Source organism: Erythrolamprus reginae, chromosome 1 (genome assembly GCF_031021105.1).
Source record: "Erythrolamprus reginae isolate rEryReg1 chromosome 1, rEryReg1.hap1, whole genome shotgun sequence".
Lineage (NCBI taxonomy): Eukaryota > Metazoa > Chordata > Lepidosauria > Squamata > Dipsadidae > Erythrolamprus > Erythrolamprus reginae.
The window spans coordinates 206,374,342-206,390,868 of NC_091950.1; the positions used below are offsets into that span (position 1 = coordinate 206,374,342).

General features: G+C 43.1%; 1 protein-coding gene across 5 annotated transcripts in view; it reads left to right on the forward strand.

The window, feature by feature from the left end:
- RAPH1 (Ras association (RalGDS/AF-6) and pleckstrin homology domains 1) overlaps positions 1 to 8,272 on the forward strand; it is an 86,909-nt gene extending 78,637 nt beyond the window's left edge. For 4 of the 5 annotated variants that reach the window (XM_070731990.1, XM_070731992.1, XM_070731991.1 and 1 more), the window contains 2 exons: positions 51 to 196; positions 1,366 to 8,272. In XM_070731990.1, coding sequence (XP_070588091.1) covers positions 51 to 196; positions 1,366 to 3,321 — 2,102 coding nt within the window. In that variant the 3' untranslated portion in view covers positions 3,322 to 8,272. Of the gene's footprint in view, positions 1 to 50; positions 197 to 443; positions 521 to 1,365 lie in introns of all 5 variants that reach the window. The other variant, XM_070731995.1, reaches the window with a different exon arrangement.
- Positions 8,273 to 16,527: the final 8,255 nt, after the last annotated feature.

Below are 16,527 nucleotides of genomic sequence, written 5' to 3' on the forward strand. Positions count from 1 at the left end.
TTTTAATGAGGACAAAAATTGCAAATATTTTTCAATATTTCTTTTGACAGAATCTCAGTCCAACCACTCAAATCAATCTGACAGTGGAGTTTCAGACACTCAAACAGGACATGTCCGTTCCCAAAGTATTGTTAGCTCCATCTTTTCAGAAGCTTGGAAGAGAGGAACTCAGTTGGAAGAGTCCAGCAAGATTAATGTAAGTGTAATCATTGTTGCAAGGAAATGTCCCATTACAAAGCCTGGACTTGTTTGATGGTCCCGATTTTCTTTCTTTTTAGTGCAAAATGCCAAAGTGTAAAGTGTAAACCAACAAAGCCTCCTGACTTCTGAAAATGTGTCATGGTGGGGAAAAGTTGCTTGAAGTCCCCCATTGGTTTCCCTGTCCCTTGATCCTCCGTGTTTCATGCTATGTTTTTGTTCTTGTTTTTCCTGTTGCCCTGCAGTCTCATGTGGCAAAAGCAAAACCTGGAACAGCTCTGAGCTCCACTGCAGTGATGGCTTAAGCAGGGGTAGAGTTAAGGTCAGGGGCTTTGTTTGAACTATTAACCTGGGGGAATGATGCAACCCAAATCATGCAGACTAACTTTTCTAATCTTTAGATTTGTTGATCAGTTCACAAGTGCTTAAACCTGTCCTAATATAATTTGACCCTGTCATGCCGCCCACCTTAATCTATGTAGTTCTGGTTTAGCCTGGGTTACTGAAAAACATTGCCCAGAATGAAAGATCTCCAGTAGGCTATTACTTGCCAAACTTCAGATCTTTTTTTGCAATGGAATTCTTGGCTTTATAATATTTAACTGAAAGCATTGCATAATCAGGAGGGCAAGGCACTTTTTTAAAAATGTGGATATGCTTATTTCGGCTCCATACATTAATACAAACATGCTACAAAGTAAATTACCTTAACACCTTGACCAGAACTCATCAATACCTTCTGTTCTGTTTCTCTCCTTGACTACTTGTTTCCTCCTGCAAAATATTTGTGCATGCCTTTCCTTATGCTATCATATGGAGGTTTTGATAGTTTTCACTATGCGCTCACTCTATTGATCATAATTGCTTGTTCACATATTTTTTCAGCTCTTTGGCATATATTTTTTTTCTAGAAGGAATTGCCCTTTGAAATTTTTCAAAAGGAGATTTTGCCTTATCCACATTCCTTAGTGGAATTGTGATCCCACACAAGCTGCTGTGTAGTTTTTGTCTGTCACCCTTATTTGTTAGTTAAATGACACTTTTTCTTCAGTATTTCATAGTTCAGCTTAATTAGGTATATTGAGCACACAAGGATCATAATTGCCAGTATAAATGATATTTGCATGAATTTGTTTTTTGAACATTTCGCTTTCATTTCTCCTTTAGGCTCGAATGGACTCAATAAACCGACCTTTCACTTCACTTGTATCGCCTTTATCTCCACAAACTAAAACAGCTACTCCATATTCAGCATCACAACCATCACCTCCCCTTCCACCTCCTCCACCTCCCCCACCTCCACCCCCGCCTCCTCCACCCCCACCGCCTCCACCTCTTCCTGGTCAGTCTATGTCATCTGGAACTAGCTCAGCAACAATGTTTGTGAAATATAGCACTATAACAAGACTACAGAATGCCTCTCAGCATGGCGGACTTCTCTACAAATCACCTATCGCAATACAGCAGCCACCATCCCCCCTCCCGCCTCCAGGAAAACATCAGATTTTAGTACCTCCAAATGGTATAGTCCCACCCCCACCTCCTCCTCCTCCTCCCCCTACGCCAGGATCAGCAATGGCACAGCTCATGAAACCTGTGCCTTCCAACCCATCAATACCACTATTCACACCGCCGCCACCTCCTGCTCCCCCTCTCAAAATTCATCAAGTTCACCAGAACATTGTTCAGTCTGCAACTTTGCCACCTCCACCACCTTCAGGGCCAGCGCCTCCACCTCCACAAGCTCCTCCTAAGCCTACTATGACTCTCCCTACGCAAAACACTGCAAAATCTATCTCAGCAGTCGTGACACATCCAGTGCCGCCACTTCCTGTTCCCTCAGCAATAAAGAAGCAGCCAAGTTTCCCCACCCCACAAATCCCATTATCTCCTGCTTCATTAGGTCCATCTCCACCACCTACTCTGCCCAAGCAGCAGAATCACTCTAGTAAGCTTCCTCCCTCTCCACAATCTCCTGTGCCATCTGTTGTGAAGCAAATAGCCAGCCAGTTTCCCCCTCCTCCCATGCCCGCTTCAGAGCCCCAGCCTTTAAAACCTGCCCCTCTGAGTGTACCACCTCAGTCTCCTCCAGCCGTAAAAGCCAAGCCAAAATGGCAGCCAACCTCTGCTCCGTCTCCTGATTTTCCTCCTCCACCCCCTGAAAGTAGCCTAGCATTTCCTCCTCCGCCTTCTCCGTCGTCTTCTCCATTGATCGTATCCCCTACACCAGATAAGTCAGGAGGTTCTCCGGTCAAAAAAGGTAGTAAGACTTCCAGTCCGGGAGGAAAAAAGCCACCTCCTACACCTCAGCGCAATTCCAGTATAAAATCAAACAGTTCAGTTGAGTGCAGTGAACCTAAAAGACCTTCAGTGGATGTCTTAGTTAGCAAATTTGCGCATCCCCCGGAGCCCTCCGGATCTCCTGGCAAGGAATCCCCAACTCCACCTGCAGCTCCTCCAAAGCCAGGGAAACTCTGCCTGCCAATCGTTCTTCAGCAGGCAGGTATTTCAACAAAAGCCCCTGCCACAGGAGCACTAGGCAAGGGTGCTGCCGAGGAATTTCCTTCTCCTCCCTCAGATTCAGACTTCCCCCCTCCACCACCTGAAATCGATCTTCCTTTACCTCCCGTAGAAATACCTGCTATCTTTTCAGGCAATACCTCGCCAAAGGTTGCTGTTGTCAATCCCCAACCTCAGCCGTGGTCTAAGTCATCGGGGAAGAAAGCTCCCCCTCCAACGCGTCCCAAACGCAATGACAGCACCCGTCTCACGCAAGCAGAAATTATGGAGTCGCAAGTTGCTGTCAGCGCACAAGTGCCCACCTCACCCAAGTCCGGCCTTAGCGTTCAGCCTGGTTTTCTGGCTGATTTGAATAGGACTCTGCAGCGTAAGTCCATCACTCGACATAGCTCCCTCTCCTCTGCCCGGATATCCAGAGCTGAGCCAACTGCTACAATGGATGACATGGCCTTGCCCCCACCCCCACCAGAACTTCTGACAGACAAGCAGAAGACCAGCAACTTTGGGGGTAGTCATATATTAGGCTATGCAACCTTACGGAGAGGCCCACCTCCAGCACCTCCAAAGAGGGATCAAAACACCAAATTGTCTAGGGACTGGTGATGTTTAGGAGACCTTCTGCATTGCCAGCAAACCCTAACCGGGACATATCTGGTACTGAGACGCCTCATCTTAATATCCGTGAACTGAAGAAGTCTGTTTTAACAGTAGCTATTGGTAGTGACTATGTTCACTTCCAGAAACGGTCCCTGAAGCTTTGCTGATTTGTGTTCTGTGTATTGGGGATTAAGGATGGGATGAGTACTACTTCAAAGTTCAAATACTACATAAGGATTGGACCAAAATCTTTAACACTATTTTTCCTGCTGTTCAGGAAATAACTGTTGTCTGTCAATGTGGGACATGTGGGTGCATGTATTATAAATGTAGGTATATAATATATTGTGAAATATTTTGTTGGAATTGTAGAGGCTCACCAGAATGTTTTTGTACATCTGTATTTATTGTTTCAGTTAACTGAGGTTTTTATCAGAAATTGGGTGATGTATTAGAAAAGTCATTCGCTAAAATGTTGGGGCACCTTAGATCATTGGAAACATCTTTGGGCAGTTCGTAACGGGTATGCAGGGCTGGCAAATTCGGTCAGTCTGCGCAGAATCAATTGGTTGAAAAATTTGGACACAGTCTACCAAAACATTCTGGTTGTAATACTACTGAATAGAAATCCATATAGAGAAAAAGAAAAATGCTGTTCAGTGGGGCTGCAGTTTAAGATGTTGGGTAATAAAGGCATTCTGTTCTAGAATTCTTTAAGGGGGAAAAGCCTCTTAAAATATATCAGAACTTTCTCCCAAATAAACACCAGTAGGATTGGTCTTAAACTTAATGTTCCAGTCACACGTTCTAAAGAGGAATCTGTAAGGAATTAAACATATCAGAATGTTGTGCATTGGAAACCAGATCATCATTCCCCAAACCCTCATTGGGATAATTTGGACTGATGATGCTTGATTTAAATTAACAACATTTAATTCACTATCACATACATGTCTGTTTTGGTTAAGTGAAAATGGTGTACCAGAAGGCACTCGAGATATGCTGCTGTCATGTCTGATCACCATCTCTCTTAACTGGTGCTGCTCATCAAATTGCCTGTGTACAAGTTTACATATAGAGGGTGCATATCTCTCTCTCTCTCTCTCTCTCTCTCTCTCTCTCTCTCTCTCTCTCTCTCTCTCTCTCTCCCTCCCTCCCTCCCTCCCTCCCTCCCTCCCTCCCTTCCCCCTCTCTCTTCAGAATAAAACTTAATTAGACATACAAACTCTTAAAAGGAAAATTCTTTATGAACATTCAAAACCAGTAATTGGTGAGGATGCTATAGCTTGCCTTAAAAGAACATGGCAGATGAATACCATGGGATAACACAGCTTAAATCAACAGTATCGGAGGAAGCAACTATAAAATTATGTTGAAAGAACAGGAGTGGTGTGCATTTTGGTATAAAAACTAAACTCTAAGAGAAGCATTGGTTTCAGCCATCTCACAATTTATGACCTTTAAGTGAAATAGCTCTTCTTCCACTAAGCTTTGTGGGTAAGTCAAATACTAATTACAGAATTACTGTTTTAATCAGAAATATCCTAGAATGTATAAAACAACTTACAATAACTGCTGTGCATGTGCTGTGCAATACCAGAGTATTGTAAAGTTTTTTTTTTAATTGACAGTTGTAACTGATAGTTCATGAAGACATCATCACTGGTTTAAAAGATCCAGAGTTACTACCGGTAGTTTGGATTAGAGTTTGAACCCTCAGAGGTTAGCACAGTCTCATCCAGGTAGGATGTAGTAACCAGAAGTTACTCCTGAAGATTAGACATTTAAAATGACTAACGCACACACACACACACACACCTGGACTTCTGTTAGAATTATTACAAAATGGTTCATTGCAGAGCATTTGTTCTAGAAAGAAGTAAGAAAATATGACATTTTTTTCCTTTGTAGAACTTGGTTTCAAAAATAACTCTCAACAACAGAAAAGTGGTGCTATGTCATCGGATGCTGAAATCATAGATGATTTGCTCTACCCCAGATGTATCCTGGGCATATTTTTCCTATTTGACAATATTTTACCTGAGCAATAATAATATACCATTTTGTGCATTTTTAAAGTACTGCTATTAGAAGGCACTTTTTTTTTTGTATCTTTCAAAGTGTTTAGGATTACAAAGTGTCCTTAACTATTAACTACATTTGCATTAGTGTACTTTTAACACATATTTGGATTATGTCTTATGGTATGGTCTTTTTTTAACTTTATTTTGCTTTGAGAATGCATTGGTGCTCTGCCTTTTTATTCCTGTTGGTTGCTGCTGTTGCTGCCGCTTGTTGGCTGTGGGAGAGAAAGGTCTCGTTTTGTGAGTATGAAACTGAGAGAAATTCTGTAAGGCAGAATTTGTTCACCTCATTCCTTTGAACCTTCATGTTTCTTTGGAGACAGGCAGTATTGAAGTACCGCCTGCATTCACGAATTGTAACAAAATATTGTCATATGCAAAAAAAAAAAATAAGCAGTACCCACTTTTTCAAAAAAAAAAAATGGTAACCAGTTAAATATCTGAGGCCATCAAATTAAATTATGTGCTCTAAGGAAGGTTTTTGATACAGAATTTGACCTGGTCAGCAGCAGCAGGAGGAAGAGCACAGTGATGCCTTTTAAAAAGAATATTAATATAGAACTTTCTTTCCTGGTTTCTCCCATTTTGCAGGCAGATTTCTACATTTTATTTCTCTAAGGAGGTATCTATCTGTTACCAACATAATGAAGTCTCATTACTTCCTTTCTTTGCCCCTTTTGGTTAACTTCCTCTGGTTTTAGTACATCACTGTTTCTGCCCTTGCGGCTCTTCCCTTTTCAACCCTTCTCAAGGGCCTTTGTTTAAGTATCTGAAAAGTGAAGCTTCATAGAGCAGTGTCAATTTGATTGGTTTTGAACCAAATAGGTAGGGTGCATTTTCTATCAGAATCACTGCCCTGAGCCACTCCGAGTCTCCGGAGAGGGGCGGCATACAAATCAAATTAATCTAATCTAATCTATCTTCTAATTCCTTTCCAAAGGCCTCAGTTCTGTATCAGATTTTTCAAGCACTCATATTTTCTTTTTGAATTAGGATTTTAAATATGTTTAATATCTATAGCCTTCAAAATGTTCCCCAAAAGGCTCTAATCTTGAGATTTTAGTATATCAACTTTCAAACGGAGAAGTCAAAAAGCGCAAATAAACCCAGAGATGGTTGCATACCTAAATATCATGAAGAGAGGATGTCTGAATTAATGCTCAATTCAGCTTTTGATCTCATTTCCACTGGCATTTTTTTTGTTCATACATTGATTAGTAAAATATAAATTTGAACAGTTTTTTAGCCTTAAATACTTAATTCTTAAAATATATAAATTGGATTTTAGATTTTTTTTAAAAAACAGGGTTAGAACCAAAAGCAAATTTGCTAGAATTATTCTGCAAGCATGTATGACTAAAATACATAGCTACTGCCTAATAACAATAGGATGAAATGATTCTTCACAATATTTTAAGTGACTTCTATATGCCCTTTAAACCTATTAATAAATTATTCTTTTGAATAATTATTGAAAATATATAAAAGATAAAAATATTTTTAAAATGTGATGAAACTCTATCTTTATTGAGAGGAATGTGGTAAGACCAAAGGGAATTTCCATCAATCCCTATGGCTGCCCACAGGGCCTGAGGTCCCTGGGCAGGAAAATTGTACATCACAATTACCTCTCTCCTATGAACTATTTCTCTGTGTGCTGCATATGTTATACATGTATACCTCTAACCTTACATGAATGGATGATTAGTCCTATGATACATTACAGCTGAACCGATTGTTATCTAAAACTAGAGCTCTTATTTCGTTAAAGCATAAAATGCTTGCCATTTGTGGTTATGGAACTTATCATTAGATAGCAAACTATTTCAATCATGTCAGTAATCTTCAGTCTTACGTAATGTACAAAATGTTATTTGGTATCTGCTGCTTCAGTGTAGGGTTCAGTTTAAATTTGGTTCCTGGATGTCCTTCAACTAATTATACTGTATTCTTCCCTAGTTCACACATTTGAAGCTTATAGAGAAGCTTCCACAAATGTAACAGGAAGGAGCATCTGGCTCATATAGTACTTTCTTGCATTGTTATGACTGGCCTATTTTTCCTGGTGGATATTAGAATGTGTAGACTGGAGAGTTAAGAGAATTTCTGTATGGTATTCAATGCTCTCAGCAGTGAATAGGACAGCCCCGCAAATTTGGGAAGACCTTGTCTACCAAAAAAAAATAGGATAGCCTGTGACAGTTCTCTCAAGGACTACTTACATCTTCATGAGCGCAGGCCATAGTACAAATGTTTTGGAAAACAAGGTTTCTGATCAAAATGGGTATTGCCTTTATTTTAATGTGGGTCTCATTCTAAGATACCTATTTGTGACTGTGCTGCAACATTTCTCTCCCCCGACCCCCAATCTTCATATTTTGTCATCAGAAAATGGGGGAGATCAATATTTGTCTGCTTATTCCTGCTTTTCCTATTTTGTAATTGTAAATTTTAAGATTGTAAATTGTGGAAAAGAACATTTGATTTGTTTTGCAGCCATTGGACGGAGTCAATGGTGGTGATTCTTGTATCTGATTATGCACATGTAAACCACCAATGTTAAATCAATGATTTTGTCTGTGTAGCCAATGTGTGCTATGTGCTGTAAATATATTCATATGTTTACCACTTTACAGGAAAAAATTGCACATTTTTTCTGAATGAGACTGCCTCCCCATATCCTTTCAAGAATGAAATCTCTTTGCAAGTAAGAACTTAAAATTGAGAAGAGCTCTATATAAATATTCTATAAATATGTATAAATATACTTTTTTAAAGCATGGGTAAAGAAATAAAAATGCATTCATGGAAAGTACTAAGAAATCATTATACAATGGAATATGCACAAGTCAATAAAGATATAGTTAAATTTGTCTGAGGTTGTTTCAAGGGATAATTTGCTTCTGCTCTAGAAGGCATCCACCTGGCAAAACTGCCCACCAGTATTCGGGAAAGTGAAGTAGAACACCTTGCTGGGTGCTGTACAGCTTATCAACGTTTAGAAGCTGTTGAAATATTTTTCCCCTCCTACGTGTGGCTGTTCAGCTAGATCTTCTCATACTAGCTCACCAAGGTTGAAATCACCACAGCTTTTCCACCCAGAACCCAAAATGTTCTCAACTGCACTTGGAAGGAGAGTCCAACATGGGTAATTTACCAGTCCCATTGGTAGAGACTGAGTTTAAAATTTACATATTAGTTAAGTACCGCCCCCTTGTAGTCCCCATGAGCTCAGTTTTAAAAACTCAGTCCCAGTGTAGAGACTGCTGAGTTTTTGCTCTTAGAATAAACTGTAAAATCTAGCTTTTTAATGTTTTCTCTTTTGTCTTGCAGGTTATGAAGATTGCCTGGATGGGGTCTCTGCCCTCCGCAGGCAACACCCCCATCATTTCCTCCTCAGGGGACCTCTTCCCTTCGAGGGAATTGCCCCAAAGAGGAGCACCTTAGCCTGGGGTCCCTGGCCTCCGAGGCCAAAGTAGGGCTGCGAGCCGAAGGTGGGGAGGTCCGGCCCCCCCACTGGGAGGCTCGATGATGTTCCCGGGAAGCCCCTGAAGAGGTTCCCGGTGGAGAGGCAGTGCAGCGCCTCTCAGCTGTTGGGCAACCGCCGGATGCGTCGCCACTGCTGGACGGGCGAAAGGGCGAGCCGATGACAGGGTCGTCGGAGAAGAACATCAGGACAGCGATGCGCGGGACAGCGAGAATTGGAGGCCACAGCAACAGCAAGCCCCAATATGCCGCGGATAGCCATGGGGGGGGGGCATTTTGGAAGCTGCTTCTCAAGTGCCAAAATTGCTCCGGAAGGCGCAAAAGCGCTATTTCCGGCAACTGATAGGCGCGAAAGGGACGCAGGTCCCTAGTATGCCTGCGCAAACTGCAAGGAGGCATGGTAGCCATTTTGGAATGACCTGACGAGGCAATTCAATCGGTTATACAGAGGATACAACCTTGCAAACAATTACGTCCGCTTCACAAGCAGAATGGAGGATCAATCAGGGAGCGACAAGACGGCTTCCTCCCCTACAGTGTCCAAGGGCAAGGGTAAGGCCAAAGAAAAATCCAAGGCCTCGCATACCTCTGCTTCTGCCTCCTCCCTCAAAGAAGCTGAAAAGCGCATTAAGATCTTAGAGCAGAAGTTGGAGGCTGCTCTCCACACCCTGCCAGCAACACAGCCATTGCCCTTGAGGCAATTAACACAGGCCTCAGAACCCCTAACCCCTCAGTCCACCTTTGGGCCTACAGGGGGCTTCACTGAAGGGGACTGGTCACCTGAATGGCATCAACCACTCCTGCCTCAGGTCATGTCTTCTCCAGGCCCATCCTGGGCCAGACCTGGGTCTGCAGGTCATTCAATGAGAAGTATGCAGGGCCCTTCAGCTTCGTTTACCCCTACAGCTGCTGGGCTTAGGGCACAGCCAGACACATGGCAACGCATGTCCCCTGCCCTTCAGGACATTATTTCAAATGCATACTCCCAGGGAATAGCGACAGGGGTACAACAGTATGCCCAACAACCACAACAAGCACAGACAAGGAATCTCTGGTCTGCACCGCCCCCTTCAGGTTTGGGATCCTTGACAGAGGAGCCTGCCCCATTCGATGACAGCGATATCCTTCTTACATTGTCTTCGTTAATATATTTTTAAAAGTACAACTAAAAACCCTATATAACACTCAGTAAGACCCTATATAACACTGAGTCATACTCACAAGACCATCTGCTAAGAATTATGGAATGTTTCTTTAAGGAGTAGATCTCTAACCTCACCCCCACCTGTCTTTACAAACACGGAGATTTTAACATAGGATGAAGCTAATTCCCTGAAACTATGGATCACTAAAAGCAAATGCAGATGGCAGAGACGAAGAGGTAAAAGGAGGGAAATTTTAAATAGATTAAGGAATAAGGGAATTTTAAAAAACCCACTCCCTTCAATCTTTCTTACCAATGTACATTCACTTGCTAATAAGAGGGATGAAATACTCCTTTTAAACATATGCAATTCTGATTTTTACAATGCATCTGCCCTAGGCTTTATTGAATCCTGGCTAAACAGGAAATTGATGACAATTTTATGAATATACCAGGGTTACAGACACTTAGAGCAGACAGGATTGCAGAACTATGGGTGGGGGAGGAGGTGGTTTATGTGTGTATATATGTATCAACAATAGCTGGTTTCAAAACATAACCATAATACACAAATTCTGTGATGAAAATTTAGAGTCTTTACTTATTAATCTGCAAATCTTTTTATTTTCCATGTGAGTTCACACCATTTCTACTAATTACATGTATATCTTGCCACAAGTGTATGTAAACAAGGCTGTACGAACTATATCTGATCAGATTATGGTGAAGCCAAATATCCAGATTCACTGGCCGTTATTCTAGGTGATTCTAACAAAGGTACCATATTTTTCGACATATAAGATGCACCTCCCCCACCCCACCCACAAAGAGAGGCTGAAAATGTAGGTGTATCTTATACTGCAAATGTAGCTTTTACTAAGCTTTTTTTTTAGCCCTAACAAGGTACAGTGATCTCTCGGTTAGTGCGGGGGTTACGTTCCAAGACCTCCCGCGCTAACCGATTTCCGCGTTATATTGGATGCGGAAGTAAAACCACCATCTGCGCATGTGCGCCATTTTTTTCATGGCCGCACATGCGCAGATGGTGGAGTTTGCGTGTGGGCGGCGGGGAAGACCAAGGGAAGATTCCTTCAGCCGCCCAACAGCTGATCTGCTCCGCAGCGCGGAAGCAGCGAGGAGCCGAAGATGGGGTAAAGGCAAAGGGGAAACCCCATCTTCGGCTCCTCGCTGCTGCCGCGCTGCGGAGCGGATCAGGTGTTGGGCGGCTGAAGGAACCTTCCCTTGGTCTTCCCGCTTGCCGCTTGCCAGTCCACACACGCCCCCCTGGATGAGCCGGCCACAGGGGCGAGGGGTGGGGATGAAGGGGCAGGACTTCCCGGGCGGAAGGCATGCTCGGCTCTGCCGCTCCAGCCCCTTTCGGCCGAGCCTCCCCGGCCAAGCAGCCAGGGAAGTCGAGCCAGGCGTGGCGGCGGCAGCGCTGCTTCTCCGGTCGCCCGGTCCTCTCCTGCCTCCTGCGCCGATGTTCCCCGCTGCGACGGAAGGCAGTCGCTTGGCTAGGGAGGCTCGGCCGAAAGGGGCTGGAGCGGCAGAGCCGAGCACGCCTTCCGCCCGGGAAGTCCTGCCCCTTCATCCCCACCCCTCGCCCCTGTGGTCGGCGGGGATGAAAGGGCAGGACTCCCTGGGTGGAAGGCGTGCTCGGCTCTGCCGCTCCAGCCCCTTTCGGCCGAGCCTCCCTAGCCAAGCGACTGCCTTCCGTCGCAGCGGGGAACATCGGCGCAGGAGGCAGGAGAGGACCGGGCGACCGGAGAAGCAGCGCTGCCGCCGCCACGCCTGGCTCGACTTCCCTGGCTGCTTGGCCGGGGAGGCTCGGCCGAAAGGGGCTGGAGCGGCAGAGCCGAGCACGCCTTCCACCCAGGGAGTCCTGCCCTTTCATCCCCGCCGACCACAGGGGCGAGGGGTGGGGATGAAGGGGCAGGACTTCCCGGGCGGAAGGCGTGCTCGGCTCTGCCGCTCCAGCCCCTTTCGGCCGAGCCTCCCCGGCCAAGCGGCAGCCTTCCACCGGGAGGCTCAGCATTCCGTCAGTCGTAGCGCTGGCTGTCAACTTTTCTTTTTAGCACTGGGGAGGCAAGTCAGCTCCTGCCCAGTTTTAAAAAGAAAAGTTGACAGCCAGCGATTGTTCCGCTGCCGCCAGCATGGCCTGGCTGGCAGCAGAAGATGTAACGGAGCCCACGGGGGATTCGCCTTCCTCCCACCCGCAGCCGAGACTGATTGTGCGCTCCTTCGCAACCTCGGAGAGCTTCCGGGGCATGAAAGCTCACGAAAACCAGGAAGCTCTCCGAGGTTGCGAAGGAGCCCACGATCAGTCGGCTGCCGGCGGGAGGAAAGCGAATGCCACGGGGCTGGGCTCGGCTCCCCCCTCGGCTCCCCCCCTTACCAGCCCCGCCGCGGAAGGCTCCATTCTGTTCCCTGCCGGCCCGATTGAGCGGCCGGCGGTCTCCATTCAGGGAACAGAATAAAAAAAATTTTATTTTTTAATATTTTATTTTTTTAAATAATATTTTTTGAAAAACCGCGTTGCAGCGTTTTGCGCTAATCGAGAACGCGCAAGTCGAGGGACCACTGTACTAAGGGGATCTTCCATACTTTGCTAGCTAAACAATCTTCCCTTTGCCTGCTTCTTTCATTGCTTCTCCCTCCGGCAATCAGCTGAGCCTTTTTTAGCCCTAATGAGGTGCTAATGAGTGATCTTCTCTGCTTTACATATGTTAGCTTCTGTGAAAACCTATGTGTACCCACCAGGAACTTGCGAATTTATAGTAACAATAAACTTGGTTCATAGCTAAACTTAAGCAGCTATGTCGTTCCAAAGAGGCAGCCTACAGAAAAGGTGATAGAATGCTATACAACCAGGCCAGAAATGTATTAACAAGAGAGATCAGAGCAGCAAAAGGAAGCTACTCTGAAAAGCTAAGGAATCAGTTCTCAACAAATGAACCAACAAACATGTGGAAAACATCACCGGTTACAGCAAACCATCTTCCCAAACTGGCAAATGACCTGAACATGTTTTACTGCAGGTTTGAAAAGAAACTACAGCCACCTATCTCCGCAACCTCCACCCCAGGCACACCAACAACAGCCAAACCTCCTTCAACTGACCCCATCCCGTTGGGTTCACAACTCCTAGTGATCACAGAAAAAGAAGTGCAAGATCTATTTCACAGACAGAAGCTAGGAAAAGCACCAGGCCCAAACGAGATGACTCCTTGCTTAAAAGTCTGTGCTAGCCAATTGGCCCCCATCTTCACCCAAATCTTCAACAAATAACTAGAGATATGCCATGTTCCTTCTTGCTTCAAACACTCCACTATTATTCCAGTGCCAAAGGAAGCCCTCCATCAAGGAACTGAATGACTACAGACAAATTATTCTAATATTTGTAGTTAGGAAAAGCTTTGAAGGCTAGTGATGTCCCATTTGAAAACCATCACAGATCCGCTGTTAGACACACACACCACCCCTCCACCCCTGCTGAATCAGTCATCTGTATATGCTTCTGGTTTTGACAACAAACTTTAATATCTGCACTACATCCTACAACATCTTGAATCTCCAAAGACTTACGCAAGGGTCCTCTTTGTAGACTTCAGTTCCATCATACCGGCCATTCTTCTAACTAAACTAAATCACTTAATGGATCACAAACTTCCTAACAGACAGGAAGCAGCAGGTGAAGCTAGGCAAAATCACATCAGATACCTGTACAATTAGGACAGCCCCCTCCCCCAGTCTGTATTCTTTCACCATTTCTCTCTATAAACCAATGACTGCATCTCAAACGATCCATCTGTTAAACTACTGAAGTTTGCAGATGATACAATGGTGATTGGTCTCACTTGAGACAATGAAACCACATACTGACAGGAGATTGAACAACTAGCTTCATGGTACAACCGGAACAATCTGGAACTGAACACACTCAAAATCATAGAAATAATGGTAGACTTTAGGAGAAACTCTACTACCTCTTAGAATACTAAACAGCACAGTATCAACAGTAGAGACCTTCTAATTTCTAGGTTCTATTATATCCCAAGACCTAAAATGGTCACCACACATCAAAAAAGCACAACAAAGAATGTTCTTTCTGCACCAACTCAGGAAGCTCAAACTGCCCAAGGAGCTGCTGATACAGTTCTACAGAGGAATCATTGAGTCTGTCATCTGCATCTCTGTAACTGTCTGGTTCAGTTCTGCAACCCAGCAAGACACAGACTTCAGAGGCTAATCAGAGCTGCAGAAATACAATTACTACCAACATGCCTTCCATTGAGGACCTGTATACTGCACAAGCTTAAAAAAAGGCCGTGAAAATATTTACTGACCCCTCGCATCCTCAACGCTATAGAGCACTGCTCACCAAGTTAACTAGACACAAGAATAGTTTTCCCCCAAATGCCATTACTCTGCCTGATAAAAAAATAATTCCCTCACCACTGTCAAACTATTCACTAAGGCTGCATTATTATTACTACTAGTCTTCTCATTGTTCCTATCACCCATCTCTCCCCACTTATGACTGTACTTTGTTGCTTGTATCCTTATGATTTATATTAATGCTGTTTCCTGATTGCTTATTTGTACCCTATGACAATCATTAAGTATTGTCCCACATGATTCTTTACACATGTATCTTTTATGTACAGAGAGCATATGCACTAAATACAATTCCTTGTGTGTCCAATCACACTTTGCCAATAAATAATTGAATTCTATTTTATTCTATTCTATTCTATTCTATTATTTCTAATTGTATGATGGGGATCCAGAGCATGATATCATGGTCTTTTGAGACTGAAGGATGCTAATGCAATGAGGGAGAATATTTTGTCTTTTAATATTTTGCCTGTGTTTGCTGGCTCTGGTTTGCCAAATAGTTATTAAACTAGAAAAGTAAAACTCAGTGAAAGAATGCTGCATGGAAACTACACAAACAATAAAGCAGAACAAATCTTGGGAGCCCTTTTTTCAAAAGCCTTGAAACAGTATCAAGAGGTTTAAAACCTTGCCCAAACTTTCATTTTTTTCAGCTCTCCTTATAAGGAACTAGTAACATACTGAAAATGCAAAAATGCAACTTTTTTGTATCTGACAGCACATATTTTTTACTATCTTGTAAATGTGATCTTTTAGTAAAACCCTGATATTTATACACCTATACTGTATATATATTTCCAAAACAAAGTCACCCAAGATAGGGGCAATGAAATTTCACCAAATACCTTTACTTCTTGAACATAAAACAGTCACTGTTCATTTCTTGTGAACACATTAAAGAGAACAGTTGATATCAAATAACACACAATTTGGAGAATTGGCTAGTTTTAAAGTAATGTCTCGGGTATTAGAAGTAGAGGTGATATGCTAATGTAACATTGCATGAGAAAACTAACTGGTTTAGCTGATGAAATTCAAGTGGCTACTGGACACCAGCCTGTTCGTGCAGATAATCAAATTGATCAACCTGTCCATGTTCAAAGAAGGACACTAACCACAATCTAGGTTGGCAGTTCAACGCATCTTTTTTCCTCTTCCAAACACTCTTTAAGGACATCAATGTTAACAACCATTTATCCTACAATTTTTAGACTTAAAATATTTATGAGAGCCTTCATTTTAATTCTTACACCAGAAACCAATAGGTTTAGATCTAGTAATAACTTAAGTGCACAGTAAAAAAATCATGAAAAAGTTCAAGACAATTCAAGACAATTGTCAAAGAGGATAGTGCAAGTTTTGGGGAATTTATTTATTAGGACTTGTAACAAGAGGGTTTAGTACACAGCAACAGTTAATTCCAAATACAATTTTTAAAAAATTAAAAATTTATGTCTCCTCCCTCATCCCACCCCACCCCCCAAATGGTACACACAATAAATCAAAACCAGCAAGGCTTCCTTCCCTAAAATCCCACACTGTTCTCACTCTACTGGGATACTTAAAGAGCTCAGAGCCCATAGCCACTTCTAGTAAAGTGGCTGATTTTAAATCAAATGCCTATTTTTTATATGATCGCAAATTAAGTTTGCCACACGAGGCACGTAATTCAATATCTGAAAAACAGCACCCAATGTTTATGAAATTTCAGCCAGAACTCTTGAAAGACTCCAGCTGAACCACTCTGTGCTATTTCCCATGTTATAGATGAAGAATATAATGGAGTCTATGAATAAAAGAGTGATAGTACTACATTAGGGCCAGGCAGGACTGCTCATATTTTCTGCCTTGAATTGCTGCCTATTCTGCTGCACTTGGGGGGTGGGGGAAGCACCATCCTTCTATAGCATGCATTTCAGCATTGCCATTGATCTGATCATCATAATTAGGTATAGAAGACCTCTGAATTTCCAATGGGACTCACTTGTCAAATTTGAATCTATCAGCACTTTATTTTTTAAAAATGCACCAATCCAAGTTCTTTGTTTTGAGCAACCTGTTTCTTTCCCCACTGCAGTATCCTGTCTAGTAAAAGTGATG